Genomic DNA, 20,591 nt, shown 5'->3' with positions numbered 1-20,591 from the left:
TCTCTACAGCAAACTCTGTGACACAACTGCGTTTGCTCCTGACGTTTCTCGAGCCCCACTGACAGGCGTGACTGATCACATCGTCCGCCACAATCCTGGACAAAGCCCGAATGTTCACTACCCAAAGACACCATTCTTCAGGGATTCCTTTATTTGCCCACACAGGATTCTGTTGTCTACTAAAATAGAAACTAACAGCCAATATTTGTTCCTGTGAATTATCCAAACCTATGCACCAACCTACACCTATACATTTTTTATGTATTGCTAGAACAAAGCAGCTTTACAACTCAGAGCATTAACCCACAGAACCCCTATTGCTCTAACAAACCCCCTGACACAGGCATTTAAATCTAAATTGTCTGAAATAAAAGGCAGGAATCCTCCCTGATCCTCCTCTTGTCAGGGATTCAGGTGCTATCAATGGTGACACGAAAATGAACAACTGGGCAGCATTTTCATCCTTCATCTTTTTACTTCTTTTTAACCAAAACCTTTTTTTTTTTAAGATAATGAAATATTAATAGATCACACAGATAAAACTGGAAAGATCTGAAAATCAGTTTCTGGTTTTATTTAAGGATGGGATTCAACTCCAAGGGCATTTTTCTGCCCCACTATCAGCGAAACTCATCTCTTTCCTATCTCAAGGACATATTTTTCTTCAATTTCTATGCATTGTTACTTGGAATTTCAAGTATTGAGCATGAACTGGTAAACTGTTTCACAAGAAACTGCTTTGGAAAAATACCATCAGTTTCTGTATAATCAGTACTTCTTCTAAAAGAACTCTAATTTGTATCTTGAAAGTAAAATTACTGTGACCATACATCTTCAGGGCCTGTTACATTGTACTGCTCCCCAGGCCACAGAGCCGGTGCACTGGTTCTTTCTAAGCTTTCACTGGTGCAAAGAGAATACAGGAGCCTAGAAACACACACCTATTCCAGAGGCTCAAGCTCCAACTGGCTGAAGAAGCACATTAATCATCACTCAAAGAGAATGCAGTAAGCAATAAGGAAAAGAATAGGGATAGTATCAAAAGATACCAATGACAGGCAAGCCTTCTGTCAGCTCTTCAATATTCAGTACAGTGAACTCCCAACATTCAATGTATCACATATATAACAATTTCCAGTGAAAACTTGCTCCAGGTTTCACAAATCAAAGAACACACAAAATCCCTTGTGAAAGCTTGGAGGCTGAGCAGCCTCTGTTTCCAAAGTCTATTCAACGTTAGGTAGATGAGGAAGGCCAGGGGCAGGGAGATGATCCCAGGAGGAATTCTGCCTCTTTTCAAATCCAGGCACCTACCAGCCTGAAGCTGATGGAAAAGTGAGCTCACTAAGGATGCTTTAGGAATGGACAGCTGGTAGAAAAATCCCTGCCTCCCCTTTTCTATTATACGCACTGGAGGGGTTTACTCTCCCTGGGACAGCTCCTGCCTCCTGCTTTCCTGGGAAGTCTTCAAAGACTGGTTATCTTTGTTTAGGTACATATACACACTCTTAAGAGTCTCAAGATATAAGGACACACATGTGATGTTATACAAAATAATACATACACTAATATGGTGGAAAAAAACCAAAAATAGACAGGGCTGTAATATTAAAAAAAAAATCTCATCCATTCAAAAATTTAGATGTGGTATCAACATACACAGGTTAGCACATGTTGACTAAAACATTTTCACAGTAAAGCTTTAATGTAAAATAAACATGCTGGGTATCAGTTAGGGGCCCGAACTTTATATCCAAGTATATTCAACACCCTCCTTCAGCCAGTAATGATAGGTGCAAAGCTAAGGAAGCCAGTAATGGTAAGAGGAAATAGGGTAAATCCACCGATAGCAAGAAAAAGAGCCACAAAAGAAATAAATACATAGTAAACTAATGTATTTCCTGCAATAGGAAAAGAGAAAAGAAAAAGTCTTGATGTCATCTCAAAAGACTGTAAGCAAAAGCAGCACACGACATGCAACACAAAACTCTTCAATGCGCTTGTGACATGCAGATGCCTTGGTCAGGAGAGCATTTTCCCGGAATTTCTGGGTGTTGGTCTGGCATTTAATTAACATTAATTAACAAAGACCTATTTTTTAAAACAATTTTAAAAGCACACCAGATCATATTTAAATGAAAGTCATTATTAGACTCATTACAATTGCAGAACTACATTATGTCCTTTCTTCCGCTAAATATATTTTGATATTTGCATGTACCACTAGCTCCAAACTGGATTACTGCATGTCTCTGCCAAAAGACTTTTCAGACAGGCACTGTATCAAAAGGCTTCATTAAATTGTAACACCAGGCATAATATTCGTGCTCTAAATGCTGAGGGCTCCATTAATCCCATTTTGTGAATTTACCACTGCCTTCTGATTCACACAACTTTAAAATGTTGAAGCCTCTGTCTTCTCGGAAAATTCTGTGATGTTGAATGTGGACTAGGCTGGTACTGGGGAATGCCATCATGTATTGGCCACATCCTTCTGCTGCCCATCTTTGATTTCTTTTCAGAAATTGAGCTTTACTTGCAACAAAAAAAATACTGCTTTCCACATTTAAAATCAGAAGCTTTGTAAGGCTGAGAAACAGACGTGCGCCCTCATTTTGCTTTCCAATGCAAAATACGCTTTCCTGGGCATTTTAACGAAACAGATGGCAGGTGCTAAGCCCCTGTACACGGCTTTCTCACTCACTTAGTGTCAGCACATATCTAAATGGATATATTTCTAATAGGTGCCTTTTGATGCCAAACTGTTCCGGGAGCCCCTGCGGGATGCACGGCCCGGCCGGAGGAACCCAAAGAGCCGGGAGCCCGCAAGAGCGGCGCTCCCGGTGTGCGGATGACACGGGATTGATTACGCACCAGGAGAGACGACGCAATTATAAAACACTGGACCGCATTCGCCTGCCCGTGCCCGCACGCAGGCGATCGCATCCCAGGAGAGGGGTTCTACCTCTCCACGCACGACACCGAGATGCCGCAGGGACACACACACACACACACACACACGCACACATACACACGCGCACACACACACACATACACATACACACACACATACCGCACACACACACACACATACACGCACGCAGACCCCCCACAGCCCCCGGCAGGACCGAGGAGCCAAGCGCTCGCCCACGGCGACTCTCGGGCGGAAGGACCGTCACGTCCCGGACAAAGGCTGATGGAGACGAGCAGCCGCCCGCGCCCGACCCCCGGCTGCTGCCGCCGGTGGCTGCGCGGGGTCGGCGCCGGCGGCGGCCCCCCGGCCTTACCTGCGGCGGGCGGGGGCGGCCGGTCGGGCTCGTCCTGCTCCAGGGTGACGGCGCCGTCCCGCCAGACGCGGAGGTGCGCGGCCGCCGCCCCCAGCCTGGCGGCGGGGGTCTCTCCGCGGCGGGCGCGGGCGCGCAGCGAGGCGCAGCACTGGTAACACACGGCCCACGCCTGCTCCTCGTTGATGGGCTGGTTGTAGAGCCGGAGGATCTCCTCCAGCGACAGCGCCTCCGGCTGCCCGCCGGACCCGCCGCCGCCGTCCTCCTCCTCCTCGGCGGCCGGGCGGGAGGCGCCGGGCTGGGGCTCCATGCCCTGCGTCCGCCGCGGTGCTCCTCGCTCAGTGACCGGCCCCGCCGCCGCGGCAGCGGCTGCTGATGCTGCTGCTTGCGCTGATGCTGCGGCTGCTGCTTGTGCTGCTGCTGCCGCCCGGTCCCGCCGTGCTCATCCTCTCCGCCCCGCTAGTACCACCAGGCCGCCGGACGGACGGCCCGGCCCGCGCGGCAGGCAGCAGGAGCCAGGAAACAGGCAGGAGTCAGGAGGAAGGCAGGCACAGGATCGGCGCCCGGTCCGCCCGCTGCCGCCGCCGCCGCCGCAGGGGGAGCGACAGCTCATAGCAACGCAATGGCGTCCTCGTCCTCGCCCGCCCCCGCCGCGCGGCGCCGCCCGCCGCCGCAGCGCCCCCTGCCGGCACGGCCGCCGTGGCGGGCGCGGGGAGGATTCGCTCGGGGCTGCCACGGCAACCGGCGCCTGCAGCGCCGGCCGAGCCGCTCGGCTTCCAGCTCTGCCGGAGACACCGGCAGACGCGGCGCACTCATCCCACAGCCCTCGGGCCGCTGCTTCTGCGCCGGGTGTTGGTAACCACCACCCCCAGAAACAAGCAACTGCCGGCGGGACGTGGGATGACACTCCCCGCACCCCCAAGTGTTAAACACTTGACACCAACCCGCGCCATCACGGGTACAGCGAAACACATTAGCAGGGCCCCGCTTTCATGGCGGGAGGGCGAGTGCCTTTGAATTACAGGGTCTGCCCTCCCAAAGCAAACACTTCCTCCGAGAAAGCTCCATCCTCGGCAGCAGCAAGGCTGGAAGCGTCCAGGGTACATAGAGAGGCTGCCAGAGTTAAACCAGCCCAGTCGGGAAAGGGAACAACAAGGGAATCGTCTTCCAAGACGCTGGGAACTGACGTCCCTGCCGCTGAACACACCTGGGCACCAGACGGGCACAGCCCTTCATGCCAGATTCGCCCCAGGCAAACGAGCACTTTCACGCAGAAGAGCTGGAGCTTACACCGAACGCTCGGTGTTTCTCTCTTTAGTGTTGTACCTCTCAGATGTGAAAGGAAACTAAAAATCTCCCGTTCGCACCTGATCCACTGGGAGCCGGGAGCGGGCGAGGGACAGCGCCGGGAGCGCCGCCTGCCGTACAGGAGCGGTACTGCACCTGGACAAGGTCCCCGCCACCGGCTTCACCCAGGCAGCTCCTCTCTTCCCGTTCCACATTCCACGTCCAGCTCCTCTCTCCCCTTTCACTTCCAGCTGCTCTGAACGCCGCTGCTTTTTTCCTCTTTCCTCTTGTGTAACATACAGCGGTGCATACAAGATGCAAGCGGTACTTAAATAATGCTGCTGAATTTGGCGATATTCACCATGCAATATGATCCAGCCTTTCAGGCTACATTTAGATACAAGGAAATCGGGGGAGAAATTGTACTTGTGAAGCTTTTATCTACATCCTATATGCTGTATAACAGGCAAACGAATGCATTTTGATCTTTCAGATATAAAAAGAAAGATAACACAAAACCAGACTTGTAAAGTTAGCAGCAGGGCCAGTAAGTACATAGTGTACTATAAGAGACCTAAATTTAAAAAACCTCAGTGCTGCCATAGGAAGTACCTAGCACCTCTTGAAATAAAAAGATAAAAATGGTGCCACACTGCCACACTGCTGATTAAATGTACATGCCAAATGCCAACATTCACTCCTACTGTATGTGTTGTAAGATTCTCTAGTATCAGGTAATTTTTTTGGTCCAGTACCAGCAGAAAGAGTTGTCTCCTTCTTCTTAGGATAACCAAAGGAGGTGGTCATGGGCTATCACTGACCCAGAATGGCTTCTACAGAAGAAACCAAACAGTTTCAGATTTTCCAGCCGCAAGAAGAGATGCCTGGATTCCACATGGGGAAAAACCTGAGAAGTATGGTACGGAAAATTCAGTAAGCTCAACAGCTTGCCATTTTGCAAAGCATAAAGATTTAAAGACACTCAGCAAAATCATCACCCACAGTTTTAAGACAGACAAAAATCACAGATGGCTAATTAAGTACAGGTCTGAGCATCAGAATTAGACAAAATCATGAATGGCTGTCAAGCAAAATGGCCTGGCTACAACTTCTACCCCAGAAACTTCTTAAGGTAACAAGAGGCAAAAGGCATCAGGTTTAACTACTTTATCTAACACATTATAGCTATTCACATCTTCAGGTATTCAAGTCTTAATTTGTATTTTTGAAATTAATCCATATATTACTTATCCATATATAAATTCACAGATTAACAAGTTTACCTTTATCCAACTCTTCTCAGAAGCTGAATGTAGAAGTTACTGTTAGATCCACAAGAGGCAGAAATAAATTTTGTTGTCTGAAGGACACATGCCTAAATACCAGTACTTCTGGATCTCAGTCACTCACAAAGTACACCCTGTACACTACAGGGAAAGGTGAGGTAGAAAAGAGTCTCTTACCCTGCAGAGGTAAAGCAGACCTAAACAAACTCTTAAACTGATTCAGAAGATACTTTTTGACACATTTTAGTAACTTGACTCACACTTCTATAAATATAAAAAGTAACTTTTATTACAAAGAATAAGTTCTCTTTATAAATACAATCATTACTGTGTACACAATCCCCTTCAATACACATACATATGGTGTTCAAAATCAGTGGCATTTATATAAAATACTATATTCGTTTTTAATTGAATCATTTTACACCCACATACATTATTTTGCAGGGCTAAAAAGGTATGAAAAATTTGGGATTTTTTTCAAAGGACAGAGCGGTATTTACAAGCAAACATGATCCAAACAGCACACGCAGATTCAGGGTATGCAAACACTCTTACACGAACTGCAAGTCGCACTTGGTCTCCCCTACAACAGATTATTTCTTCACAAAAAGGAGACCTATATGACAAAAAGAAACACAGGAGTAACAGACAATCCTAAGATATTGTTTAAGCTTTTAATTACATAGTGCAATTTTTTTAAGTGTGACTAGCATTTAAGTAAAAACAAATATCATGAGTCTGTCATTACAAATACTAACATTGCTCTATAGTGCAAGGGCTGTTGCCTTGGAGGAAAACGACACAACCACTGATCATTTTTAACAAATACAGAGAAATGAAATTAACTCCTCGTTCTTCAATTTAATACACAAGAAGTCTATCACCACTGAATCACCAATGTAACCTAAAAGCTCTGTACCTCATGATCCATTACACACACCACACCACTCCTCCTCCAGTTCTAACCTAAGGAAATTAATTTTCTTTAAAATTCATTATTTAAAAAAATGAGTTGCAATTAAGGATTACTATTTCGTTTTAACATATACCTGCATCTTTACACTTAAGACTTACCGAAGACACGTGGCAAATGCTCTCCTGGCATTTCTGTGCACAAAATGGATGGGAAACCCTTTGAAGGTGTGACCATCGGGTACTGCTCTCCTTACAGCATCCTGAAACTCTTCATTTCCTGCAGAAAGACCTGTTGTGCGTTCAAGTTCATAGGCTGCTAATGCTGGTGACAACAGATAGGAGAGTTGGTCATCCCAAACAGTCGAAAGGCCAAGATCCTGGGAGGCAAGTCACAGAAAGATGACAGCTGTGCAGAAGGTACATCAGGATATGCCTAAACTCACCTACTGTACAGATTCAAATAAATGCAAGAATCTTTATATTGGCAGTTAATGGCAGTGCACTTACAAAGCAGTGAGATTCATGTATTGACTCATACACCAACTGGGAGCAGCAAACACCATCACCAGAAGCAAGTGACACCACAAGTATCAAACATTTACCAAGGAATGAGGTTAAACTATTAGACTAAAACATAAGGCCATCAGAGTTGAAACCAGATGTTTCAGCTACAGCATCTCTGCACAAAATATAAGAAGATATGCATAAATACACAGCAAAAATAGGGAAAAGATCAACTAAGATTCACCTGACATTTTTTCAAATGTCTCATGGAAAACCCTTTCTGAAAAAACGATGCACAACAGCTCCTCAAAACACAAAGGCACCTTCTTTCTACCATCTGTCTTCCCACCATGTACATGAACCTTCCTCCCAGCATCCCAAATGCAAAGGAGAAAAATCTTCTGTGTATGTATTCAACACTGCATGAGACTCATACTCTGAGAATTAATTTGCCACCTTAAAGGCTGAGCATTGTGTGGGGAGATAAAACAGAATAAATCAAAAGACCTCATTAAAAACAGACATAAGCTAACAGGGACTTAAAATACCATTGTCTTCATGTCCAGCAGAGGAAGTATAATTTCTGGCACATTACGCCTTGTAAAAATCCTGGTAAAGGACAAAACTAACTTCTAAAAATTTCTCTGATTTTGTAAAGCAGTCAGAGTAAGATCATGAAAGCTGAAAGCCTGCTTTTATCTAGGACCCAGAAACATTTGTGCTGGATTGGCAAAGCCCACTAACATCCAGATTTCATCTTCCTGGTGCTTTTAGAGACCCCTCATGGGTGGTCTGCAGGTGCCAGTAACCTGAAAGTCACAGGCCTAGAATGAGGGGCAAAGGCAGGGTGGGGGGAAAAGCCCACATATGAGGCTGAGGACCACCACTGCAAATAATAGTCTAAAACAACTCATTACAGTCTTCCCAAACATTTTTTATAATTGTTTCACCTTTCCCATATCACATTTCTGCAAAAGCTGATGGAAAACACATTGCAAACTAACAAATTGCTATCTAAACCAAGTATACAATTAACACAAGAACTTCTATTACCATGACATATCACTGCCAATCCTTCTCACCTTTCTGTGTTCAGAGACCAGTATCCTCAGCTGCACTTCTATCTCGTTGCTTGCTACAGCAGCGTCTATTGTAGAAGCACACAGAGGAGGAGAAGGGGGAACTGAAGACGTTGCTCCAGGAGCACATACAGATTTTATTGCTTCTCCACTCATGGGTTTCCATTTGGATTCATCATGCAGGTCAAACACACACACCTCCACAGCATCAGAGGGCTGACAATTTCCGAAGAACTTTTCATGGTTGAAGATACAACCTATTGTGCGATATGGATACAGAGGCTTGGGTTGTTCAGCTAGGGGAGGGTCATCAGGGTCGATAGGTCTGTGGATATACCTAGCCAAAAAGATTCAATTTTTTATTAATACAACTTCTTTCAAGGCAAGGTAAAAATAATTAGATGGGACAGATATAGCCATTTTTCCTTTAAAAATACAAGCCAAGTTTGTCATCAACTTTTCCCCCCAAAATGGCATTAATTTGTTTACAGAAATGTAATTGTACACGCTTTGGAAGCATAATATACAATCAAATAATACATCATTTTTAGTCTTTAAATCTAGAAAAATAAGCTGTTTAATGAAGCAGTTAAATTTTGCAACTATAAGAACATGCTCATACAGTTTCCCTGCTACTGATCACCTTTAGAGAAATCCACTTGCAAATGCTAATCACAGGATACACAAACAGTGGCAAAAGAGAATTGCTTGTTTTGAACACCAGAAAGAACATGTTCCAGAAGCTTTAGTACACCAAACAACTACATGTGCCCTTCTCAAATGACTCAAGCCAAGAGAAAATCTCAAGAGAATTTAGAGATATTTCTTCAGGGGGAAAAAAAGTAATGCAACACTGATTTCACTGATGAAATCGAGCAAAAAATACGGCTTCCTAAACAATCATGTCAGATTTCATCTCCTTTACAAATGATACCAGTAGTAACATTGATGGCAATCAGCTGCCATAAGACACAAGACAATTACCATACAGTATTAAAGACACTGATGTATTACAAACTGATTAAATACTTCTCCTCACACTGAATCAGTTAATTGCCAATCAAAAGCAGTAGATGGAAAAAAGAGTCAAAGACAAACATCACCTGGATTATATGACAGGATATGAAGATTAAAAAAAAAAACCACAAGAGCAGAAATATCCTACACAAACCTCAAGATACACTGTTCTGTTTTCTTATATTCTTTTTACTCACCTATGTCCTGTTAAGCTCTCCCAAAAAGTAATTGTTCCATCAGATCCACAAGTCATTACCCAAGTATGGGGGACTCCTTTTGCTTTTGTTCCAACACACACAAAGGCTTCCAATCCAAACCCAAGAAGTAGACTGCACAGAAGATTAGCATGGTCTTCACAGTCACCCTAGACAGTAAATATTAATATATATTATTAATAATAATAAAACCCTAAAGAAAGAAAACAGTGCTATTTCTTAAACCACCATTTAACAAGTTATGTTACTCTCCTATTTATCTAAAGCATGTACCAAAAGTCAGGATTTTACCATTTAAACTAAAACTAAAGTTTTAGTTTTCTGTAACAGAATAAATGAGTTAAAACTGCATGTTCTAATGATAGACTGTTGATATTGTTTGTTGAAGTATAGTATATGATTAACATTGGGAAACAATTCTTATGATTATAGAGGAACCTTCAAGAAACCCAAAACCAGAATCTATTGACCATGACAGCAAAAACAATGTTCTAATTAAATGTAAAAATATATATAAGGCAAACACCTGAGGCAAGACTACAAATCACACAGTATTTTCATATAGTCAGGAATTTTTTCACTTAATAAAATGTAATTCTACTGCTATTTCACTTTCTTGAATGTGCTGTCAATCTTCAGTAACTAGACAAAGATAAAACAAGGTCCCCCACAGATCTAACTGTAAAACAGCTGGGAATCATGTGCAGCTGTTTTTTTCCTTCAGTCAGAAAAACATTTATCTCATAAACACATTACTACCACTGATAATTCAGAGAAAACAATTTCCAAATGCAACTTTGTCTCTTGAGTTCTTTACAAATGTTAGCTGTAAAGTAAGAACAAAAATTGCTCAAACAATGAAGGCTTCATAACACAAAGTACAGCATTCAGAAGCAGAACAGTAAGGCTCTTTAGACAAATAACTATTCAGAACCTTGAAAATGTAAAATTCAGAGTTCTTGGATGTATCAAAACAACACAATCTTGCCCTACCACAGCATAAAAGGGAAATATACAGAAAGGTAGGTTTAAATAAGTTTGTAGTGAACCTGTGTTATTTAAATAATACTATACCACTTTCCACAAGAAAAATAATGATCCAGCTGGTGTCTCGGGGGCTAAATTCTGTTATTTTCCATACAGCTTTTAATTTCTGCCTTGAAAGAACACCTTTCTCTGCGCCTCCAAACACAGTGGTCCTCAAAGTCCCTATTGCCATCTCCATCTGAAAGCCAGTGGGCAGCCAGAGCTGCCTTTATGCAGCATCTAGGCATCATCTGATATTCAGAGACAACAGCCAATGCCTGTTCTACGTGGTCTTGGAGGCAGATCTAAAATCTGGGATACAGCTCCTGCTGCCCTGAACACATCTTTTAAATGCAAACACACCAGTGACCTTGTTTTTGAAGGCAGAGAAGTATCTCCATGGCAATGAACAGCACTGACCACTCCAAAAAGGTATCAGAAGTGATTACTGTTACTTCTGCTCATAGAACAGAAGAGCTATAAACCAGAACCAGTTACAATTTGTTTTGCTTATTACAGTCATATGATACTAATGTCAGACCACCAAGAACTAAGCTGAAACTTCTAGTGGAAAATTCCTATCTTGCAAAAATGGAACATAAAAACCATCAGTGTATTTCAGCCCATCTATTGAAAAAAACCCCACAACCCCAAAACAAAACAAAAGCCAACAAAAAACCCCCCATCAAATCAGCAGAAGAGACAAGAGACTAAAGAGACTTTTTCTACTCTTCCTGGATTAGTCCAGAATTTTAACTAGTGTCCTGCACAGTAGCAAGGATTCATTGGATGACAATAAGTGCTCTTAGAAATGCAACAGAAGAGAAGCAATTTCAGTGTCAAAGATACGCATTGACAAATGGACCCCAAGTACAGTAGTAAAGGAAGTCTGCCCCAAAGCCTTCTTGCCTATTATTTAGCACCTGTTTCTCTTTAAAACCACCTCAAGCACGACTGCAACTGAACCTTCCAGATCTGATTTTAACGCGTGTTATTTGCAGCCTGTTTTAAATTCCTGACTTGGGTTAGAGCAGGCCACCTAGCCCGCAGTGGCACGCAAGGGGCACTGTCACGCACCTTGTTCCTGCACAAGAAGGCGAGGAGGGTGCACCACTGCTCCTGCTTGCCGCCGCCGCCGCCGATGACCGGCGCTCGCTCGTAGCCCAGGACGCTGACGAAGCGCGCTGCCTGCCTGGGCGTGTCCAGCAGCCGCCCGGCCCGCAGAGGTCGCACGTAGGAACACACCGGCCGGTTCACCCCGTTTTCATCCTGAACACCACAAACGTGGTTATTTGCCAGCCGCGCAAGCGTCGCAAAATGTTAATCTTAGCTTAGACTTTTTTTTCCTCTGGGATGTATCCTCCCTGGAATAAGTATCACTCAGAACCAGTAAGACATGAAAATACCCTCAGGATTAGGACACAAAACCATTAAGATCACCAATTTAGAGACATCACAGATTTCGGTCTGTCACTCACAGGGCATTCTGGACCAAATATCTGAACACCAGGAACAGCACAGGCTGCAATTAATTTTCTCACATGGGTGAGGAACTGTTTATGCTCTACCTACTATCAATTTCCACATTATCATCAAGTATTAAAAGAAGCCAGAACAAATCTCACACCCCAAATTCCACAACGACCCCAAAAAAAATCCTCCCCAAAAAACATTAAACATTCAGTAACTGATTCTAGAGTTTAAAAGGTGTCTATTTGCTTCTAAATTTGAATACCTCTTTTTGTAACAGCAAACAATAAAAATTGCTCAGAATGAAGTAACTACATCTATTAAGCAACTAGATCTAGTAACTAGATCTAAACTAAGCAATAATACTAAGAATTTCTAAGTTCTTGCAAAAATGAAAAAACAAGATGACTTTTAAAAATCTGTTTTCTTACATGCTGCAGGCAAATACTATGATTATCATCTATTAAAACTATTTCAAGGAACATAGAGATCTTCTGCTCCTCACTGGGCTAAATTGGTACTTTTATGCTCATATATATTTTAAAAGGGATCAAAGCCTTTTGAATCTCTGCAGCTTCAGGAGATTATGGTCTCATATTTTTACTGTAGTCACATATTGTCCTCATTAAGGTTTTATCATGCTTTTCCAGCAAGCTGGTGGAAAAAAAGCAGCATTTATTTGAGGCTGACTGGAATCCTGTTGAAAACTATTTCACAGCTGAAAAGCAATTTTAAAAAAACCCACAGGCAGGATTTATTTTTAAATTTTGTCTCATATATATAATGCCTGTTTCTGCATTACTCATCTGAAACTTCATGGTAACTAAATTATCAAACTAATCTAATAAACTCATGTCTGTTCCCAGAAAGTTTTACTAAGATTTGCTATGGCCAATGGGAAACGCAAGATAAGCTCTGTATAGGTACTAATCTAGCAGGGTCCAAGTTCCTATCCTATTTAATTATAGACTTGTTTCTCTTTATACCCTGCACTGAAACCCTTAAGCCTTTGTATTGGGTCTATTTGGAAGGGTGTTTGTTTTCTCCACAGCAGCCCTCATAGTGCTGTGTTTTAGATTTGTGACCAAAACAGCGCTGTGAACACACCAGTGTTTTAGCTGCTGCTGAGCAGGGCTTGTATAGGATCATTCTGCCACCACACAGGTGCAGGTTCAGGGTTGACAAAAAGCTGGAAGAGGACACAGCCAGGAAAGCTGACCTGATCTGACCAAAGAGATATTCTATGCCATATAGTGTTATGCTCAGCAATAAAAACAGTGAAGGTGGGGAACAGACTTCTTCTAAACTTGCCCCTGCTTGGTGACTATCAGGGCATCTGTCTGCTCTGGGAGGAGGGAAATTACTGTCTTTGCATCACTGCTTTCCCTTCCTCCCTTCCTTGCTTGCTTGCTTTCTGTTATTAAACCACCTTTATGACAACCCATGAACTTTTCCTCGCTTTTGCAGTTTTTATTCTTGCCCCCATCCCGCTGATGAGGAGTGAAAGATTGACGGGGCTCAGCTGCTGGCTGGGATTTGGAAGTTGCTGTCACTCCTGCCGCACTCAGGGCACAGCCAGAAGGGACGCTGTTGCCTCACCAAAGAGGAGGCACAGATCGCTTCAGGCCACTGCTTTGAGATAAGAAGTTACTGTGGTAGGAAAATTGCTACTATGCAAGGTAAATTCATAGCGTGAAAAGTGCAAGGATCATACCATTCCTTTTACTGAGGAACAGTTACTGAGGAGTAACTGATAAAGTAATTTATCAGACTCAAGCAATTTTGACTGTAGTCGTCGTGTGACATAAACCAGAGAGATTGCATTGCAGACAACACAGAGTTCAAATATTTTGAGGATCTGTTCTAATACAGGAAATCAATTTTTTGCAACTGTTTTATCTGGTACAAAACTTATCTGAAATAGTTTGTACAGATCATCTAAGCCTCTGCCATTTGTGAGTATTCAAGGACAAGACTGAGCAGGCTTTTTCACTTGGTACATCAGAGGTAGTCACAGCAATCCTCCTGTCTGCATCGTTCTCTTAAGCTTCAATAGATAAACAGAAGTTCGGTCCTTACAAATTTAATTTTTTTGCATGATACACCACATTTAGCCCTGACCTGAACATAACCACATCATAAATCTATAGAGATTCCACATACACATAAAATTCAAAATAAAATAAAAAGATAATTTAAAGAAAGGACTGGTCTGTTTGTAAAATTTACGAACCTGTGCAAAGATCTTTACCAGCCTTGCATTGTGGGTAGGCCTGATCTGCAGGTATTCTCTCCACCACTGCTTAGCATACACAAGAAATAAACGTTCTTTTTCTGCTGTTTTCTGACGTTCCAAAGTGAACTGTAAGTAGGAAAAACAAAACCAATCCTACACGTACTAATTCCAAACAGGAGAAAAAAACCCATGAATGATGCCTTAAGTTTTAGCTTTCATATTTTCCAGATTCTCTACTGCATTAGTATATAATGCTGAACTTCATATAAAGCGTTAGCAAGTTCTCTTCACAGTTTAGTTGGACAAAAAAATCCTTTTCCAGCCTGAGAGCCAAGGTTATCATTGCAACTTCAGGCCCAAAAAGTATAAACAGCAGCGAACTGAGGAAAGCAATCCGAGAAGATGGGACTTCATCACGTGAAGCTGTAACTGGACAATTGACCCCAACATGTAAATGGACCAAAGCTTACAAAAGTGTGAGAACTCGTGACCCGGTATCCATCCTGGGTGTAACCATGGCTGGGCTCTTGTACTGCCCAAGGTGTAACCTTTGAAGGCCTTTTAATAAATACCTACTTTATTCCTTTAACACTGTCTAGCCTTTGTTCCAGGCAGCCTTTCAAGGCATCAGAGCCAGTAAGTACATTAACACCACATCCTGTCATACGTAAAATAAAGCTTAACATTTTAAGTGTGCCATGTGAATTAAATAGAAATCCAATTAAGAAAAACTTCAAGCTGTATTTCTTGTTTGTAGGTTCATATATCAGGCTTGACTGAAGTACTGTTCATTTTAAGTAATGCATTTCTGCACAGAAGGACTGCTTGGATTTTAATGTGCAGAAAAGTATCTTCATAAACCTTCAGGCCAACATTTACTGGCTTTCCAAGCAGAATAGCTAACTTGAATTTACTGTTTCACATGGGAAAGAGCAAGAAAGCAAATATACTACTTGAAGAAAATTAGATATATTGCATCCTCCTTTTTTTCTTCAGAGGTTTTGATACAAGTAATTAGAAAAATCTATGACAGTAATATTTTGAGTAATGTCCAGTGTAGACAAAATAGTTTAGAAAAGGTAATTATATTTAAATTCAATAGAAAAAAAAGTATTATTAAACATTCAAAAACTCCACAGTCCTCAACATCTACAATTCTATACTGAGCTTTCCCCACCACCAACAAAATAATAAGTTAGCCCTCCCCAGAATTACTTACTTGAGTAGTAGTTATTTCTGAAGAAAGTGTCTTATTAAGCTGTGGATACATTTCCAGTCTAATGCTTAAAACACCAACAGAAACCTTTGATTCTGTACCTTTGAAAGAAAATAAATTTTCATCAGTTCTCTCATATTCATTTTGCTTAGACTATTTCAGCCAGGCAGGGGCAAACCATTAAAATATGTATGTTAGCCTTATATAAGCACAAAAAGTAACTAAACTTCTTTCAACATAGGCAAAGTAGGAATTTTTATTGAAATTTCAAACTCAAATGAGGCTATAAGAAAGCATAATATACAAAAGCACAGGTGTGAACATCCAAGAAAATTATCCAAGGCCTTATTTGCAGCCAGTACTGGGACATATGAGATGAATTCTAGAATGGTATTCTAGAAATGTTCAGAATAGGCATCTAAAATCAAGTCAGAGAATCACACACTGTAAATGTGCCTATTTCTACTGATTACTCAAGTAGCTTAAATTTAAATAGGTAGAAATAAGTGAAGCACATCTTCCCCCAGGACACAGTTCATTATGAAGGACTCTGGCTGCATATAAAGAGATTTATCAACTTAGAAAAAACTCCCCAAAACAACAAACAAACGAACAACAACCCCCCTGCACTTAATGCTGTTGCCTAATGATGAAAATTTTAAATCACATAAACAACAATAAGCATTACAAAACAGATTACAGATGGGTTCATAAGCAATACAAGCAATCAAAACCTCAGATAATAGTTTATCTGTTCATCTGAGAAGGCAACATCCTTTGATGTTCTTGATGCATTTTGTACAATAACAGGATTTTGAAGAGGAGAAAAAGCACTGGATTGATACTTTATTACTTGGAAAAAAGCTAATGAGAATTAAATTTAACTTGCTCCATAACCCATCTGAGAATTAAACCTAACTTCTTTGTTATGCATTTCCAAGTCATTACAGAATATTAAAATCAGAATGGCCTGGGTTGGATGGGATCTTAGAGATCACCTATTTCCAATCCCCCTGCCATGGGCAGGGACACCTTCCACAAAATCACGTTGCTCAGACTTCCATCCAACCTGACCTTGAACACTTCTCAGGATGTGACATCCACAGCTTCTCTGGGCAGCTTGTTCCAGTGCCTCACCACCCTAGTCTTTATTCACTAAATCATATCCTAAAAACTTGGGTTGGAAGTCCTGAGAAGAGGACTGGGGACAAGTGACACACAAAAATACACACGTGTACTAACTGCTAAGCACCTAAACCAAGCCGTTCAGAAAACACTTCCAGCTACTGGGATAAATGGGAGCAAAGCAGAGATCCCTTTCTCCAGGAATTGTTAGTTTGCTATGAAGGGCACACAAGGTGGATTTTACTCCCCAGTGCACTGACCAGATATATTCCTGGAGATAAACTACTGGATTTTTGGTTGCTTGGTTTGATTCTGATAACCAGATTTTGCAGATAATCAATAGTGGGAATTCCCAGACACGAGGACCATTTTTACATGGGACCTGGAATACTCATTTTTAGCAGCTTGGTAACAGAAAAATCTGACCATTAAGTCTTCTAGGCATTTTCTAAGGAATATTTTACAGTTACCTCTGAATTGAAGAAAAAAAAATGAACTAGATCAAAAATACTGCTTAAGCTTGTAAGCAAGCTCAGTACCCAATATTTTAAGTCATCATAACATGCTCATTTTTCATCCTTACCTACACCCAGGAGTTCCACAGCAACATTAGTTATGCCATTCTCTGCAGCCAAGATAGACCTCCACTCCAAGAAATAGGATGCTACCAGTGTGGTCTCACCAGACGTGTCTGTTTTGATCAGAACCATATGCACTGGGTCACATATAGATAACATAGTGGTTGCATCCACCATCTTGCTTCCTTCACCTGCCATTATTAAACCAAAATAAAACAGCAAGAATATTATCATCCCAAGTTCTCCTCAGAATTTTAAAACAGTATGCAACAAAATGCAATGTCTGTAGTAAATATAAAGAAAGATCTTGAGTCCAGAAGTGTAAGCAATGGTCCTGTCTCTAAAACCTTACTCACTTTAGGACAGAGCTACAGAGAGATTACAGAGAAGATAAAATGATTTTTGTAGTTGAGTACTGCAATGCAACTAGTTCAGATGCACAAAAAATAAAAATGGAATTAACATTTGAAAATTGATAAAGCTGGTCAATTTCAAGTTATTTTAGAGTGAAAAAGAAGGAAAAGAGCAAGAGCAGACAAAGATTTACAAGGGGCATAACCCAATACAGTAATCAGTTTTCTCAGGAAAACATGACAAAAAACAGGAAAAAAATCACTAAATAATATCAAACATATTTCACAATAACTCTCAGGTCAGAAAAAATCCCAACAGCATCAGCTTTAAACCCACAATATTCCTTACCTAGGCTATCCTTGTGTATTTCAAGTAGAAAACCATCCTGAAAATCTGGCTCACAGGCACAGGGTACAGGTTTGGAACGGAAGCGCTGGTTTCGAAAATGTAAACACAGAGTGAAGGTAGAACAGATCTGGCCAGGCAGAGGCTCTGGTTCCTGAAGATGTTCCAGAAAAGCTTTTCCACCCAAAACCTGAAGGTAAAGATACCTCCGTGTTGGGTCAATGTTAGCTGTAAAGTGTAGCAATAAAAATGAAGAGACTACAAACAGATCTTAGAAAGCCTAATTTGTTAAATATCAGCTAACAGGAGACTAGCAAAAAAATAAACTTCTTTGAAATGTGCTTAGGAGAAAGTGATTTTAAAATATATGGAAGTTATCTTAGTGTAAAGTAAATTAAATAATAATAAATCATACTTAATGCAACACTGACTGCTACTGCTTATATGAGTTTACTCCCTGTGGATAAGCAGAGGAAACATCCACCTTTATGCCAGTTCATACTGGATTACTAATTCAGAGTGCAAAAATCATAGACTTCAAATTTGTTTCAAAACTATGATCCAAACATTTAAATAAACAAGAAACATACTTTTTTTCAAAACTGGTGGGTCTCTGTCAACAAAATGTGTTGATGGTTTTGGAGCCGAAGTCCTCTCAGTTTCATTCACATCCTGGAATTACAATTAAGACTTTTTAAGGACTCAAGGGATGCAACAGTGCTCTTACCAGAGTCTTCTAAAAATTAAAGGATCCTCCATTTCATCTGAATGACATTCCTTAGGTATGCTCCCTGCTAAAACTAAACAAATATTTTCAGTGCAGTATTATCACCAAACCGATTTCAGCATATGCATTAATCTTCTCTGCTCCTATAATGTCTTAGATCAGTAAGGTCCTTGCAAACCTCCAGAAGCAGCACAGTTTCACTTTGTCAAAACACCACATCAGTAAGAGGAAAAAGCAGAAATACTTCCCCTCTTAAAAAGCTACTTACAGTTACAAATTTAATTTCCTTCATAACATCATCAATGATTCCCCGCTGTCTTAGGGCTCTTATCAGATCTTCTGTGGACAACTGCTGATGCTCAGGTGCCAGCTCTTCCCGTATAGTCTCAGCAAGAACTTCTCGTATCCTCCCATGGACATCCATCTGAAAGAAAATTAATTAGGTGTTATAAACACCAGCCCTCTGTATGGCAGCAGGTACAACTTACCAATTTAAGTCTGTAAGGTTAATGGTGTTTTCCTAAGAACACAGAAATAACTATATCAGAATATTGATCCTTGCAGAACTAATCAAATGAGCCACTATCTTACAAAAGCAACTCTCCCAGTAAAAAAAATTACAAGCATACAAAACCTAGGTGTTTTCACTGCTCTTTGACAGCAACTCATCTTGAACTTCCCTCCTTACAAAAAGGTCGGCAAATCCATCAATTACAAAATGGTCACTGTTCCAATTTCTCATCTCCCTCAAAATTCAAGCTTAATATAATACTTCCTTATTTTTAAGGGGAAAAATATGCTTTTATATAGGTAAGGCACAAAAGTAGTAGATCTCCCTTGCAAGCTGTCCTTATGCTCAAAGGAAAGTCTGAAAATGTCTGCCCATCATCTGAGCTGTGAAAGCAGATGGATTTATAGAGCTGACTCTCACACTGGAAGGATGTTAAGGACACAGTCACCAGGACCTGAAACAGAATCACAAAACGACCTTGTTGGAAAACACCTTAAAGATCATCTCATTCCAAAACCCCAGCCATGGGCAGGGACACCTTCCACTAGATCCGGTCACTCAGAACCCCACCCAGCCTGGCCTTGAACACTTCCAGGGATGGAGCATCCACTACTTGTCTGGGCAACCTGTTCCAGTCCCTTAGCATCCATCACAGTGAAAAATTCTTCCTAATATCTAATCTAAACCTGCTGTCTTTCAATTTGAATCCATCTCCCCTTGTCCTGTCACTACACGCTCCGGTAAAAAGTCTGTCTCCTTTCTTGCCCGCTCCCTTCAGGTACTGGAAGGCTGCTATGAAGTCTCCACTGAACCTTCTCTTCTCCAAGCTGCGCAATCCCAGTTCTCGCAGCCTTTCCTCGAAGCAGAGGCGCTGCCTCCCTCTAATCATCTTGATGGCCTCCTCCGGACTCACTCCAAGAACCCCTTTCTCCTGCGTGACAGGCAGGAATATCCACCACTGCACTATCAAGCGATATAGGAGTTACAGCCTCCTTACTTAATTTCCCGGCCAGTTCAAGACCCTCGCTCAAAAAGCAACAAGAAAGCGACCAAGCGGCGCCTGGAAACCACCTGCAGCGACCCAACTTGGGAAAACAAAGCGGGGCGCCGGAGCGGGCACGCCCCGCCACCGCCTCAGCGGGCGCTGCCGCCACCCGCGGCCGGGTGACGCCGGCACGGAGGTCAGCACAGCTCCCTGAGGGCCAGGGGAAGTCTCTCCGGCGCCGGTCCCACCTTGAGCAGCTGCTGGTGGATGATCTGCTTCAGCTCCGAGGCTTTCTCCGGCGGCAGCGACATGGCGGAGCCGCCAGGGAGCGAGCCCCAACCGCCTCGCAGCCTGCGCGGGCAGCGCCGCCACCGCTCCCTGGCGGCAGCACGTGGGTGCGGCGTCCGCGCCCCGCTTCCTTCCCTCCC

At 42.2% G+C, this 20,591-nt stretch overlaps 2 protein-coding genes across 7 annotated transcripts in view; both read right to left on the bottom strand.

The window, feature by feature from the left end:
• SPIRE1 (spire type actin nucleation factor 1) overlaps nt 1–3,922 on the bottom strand; it is a 128,293-nt gene extending 124,371 nt beyond the window's left edge. For all 4 annotated transcript variants that reach the window (XM_053942587.1, XM_053942598.1, XM_053942616.1 and 1 more), the window contains exon 1: nt 3,288–3,922. In XM_053942587.1, coding sequence (XP_053798562.1) covers nt 3,288–3,594 — 307 coding nt within the window. In that variant the 5' untranslated portion in view covers nt 3,595–3,922. The remainder of the gene's footprint in view (nt 1–3,287) is intronic.
• A 2,206-nt stretch (nt 3,923–6,128) lies between these two features.
• On the bottom strand, nt 6,129–20,563 carry CEP76 (centrosomal protein 76). 3 transcript variants are annotated; one of them, XM_053950443.1, is made up of 12 exons: nt 20,412–20,563; nt 18,936–19,091; nt 18,531–18,612; nt 17,944–18,168; nt 17,247–17,432; nt 15,542–15,639; nt 14,320–14,448; nt 11,694–11,885; nt 9,573–9,739; nt 8,362–8,695; nt 6,935–7,152; nt 6,129–6,476 (listed from the first exon to the last, which is right to left on the bottom strand). In XM_053950443.1, the coding sequence occupies exons 1-12, from the start codon at nt 20,472–20,474 to the stop codon at nt 6,338–6,340; spliced, it is 1,989 nt and encodes a 662-aa protein (XP_053806418.1). In that variant the 5' UTR covers nt 20,475–20,563; the 3' UTR covers nt 6,129–6,337. The 3 variants fall into 3 exon arrangements, with proteins under 3 accessions (XP_053806418.1, XP_053806400.1, XP_053806408.1); XM_053950425.1 differs by having other exon boundaries at nt 17,247–17,354; nt 20,412–20,538; XM_053950433.1 differs by lacking the exon at nt 11,694–11,885 and having other exon boundaries at nt 20,412–20,538.
• Nucleotides 20,564–20,591: the final 28 nt, after the last annotated feature.

This window comes from Vidua chalybeata, chromosome 1 (genome assembly GCF_026979565.1).
Source record: "Vidua chalybeata isolate OUT-0048 chromosome 1, bVidCha1 merged haplotype, whole genome shotgun sequence".
Classification (NCBI taxonomy): domain Eukaryota; kingdom Metazoa; phylum Chordata; class Aves; order Passeriformes; family Viduidae; genus Vidua; species Vidua chalybeata.
This window is presented reverse-complemented; position numbering and strand designations above follow the sequence as displayed.

Bases quoted from the DNA above. Each gene is read 5' to 3' on its own strand.
- CEP76 (XM_053950443.1), bottom strand. From the start codon at position 20,474: ATGTCGCTGCCGCCGGAGAAAGCCTCGGAGCTGAAGCAGATCATCCAC. The intron at 19,092-20,411 runs GTGGGACCGGCG...ATTTTCTTTCAG, and splicing joins TCCACCAGCAGCTGCTCAAG to ATGGATGTCCATGGGAGGAT. The intron at 18,613-18,935 runs GTAAGTAGCTTT...TTGTAATTCCAG, and splicing joins AGGAAATTAAATTTGTAACT to GATGTGAATGAAACTGAGAG.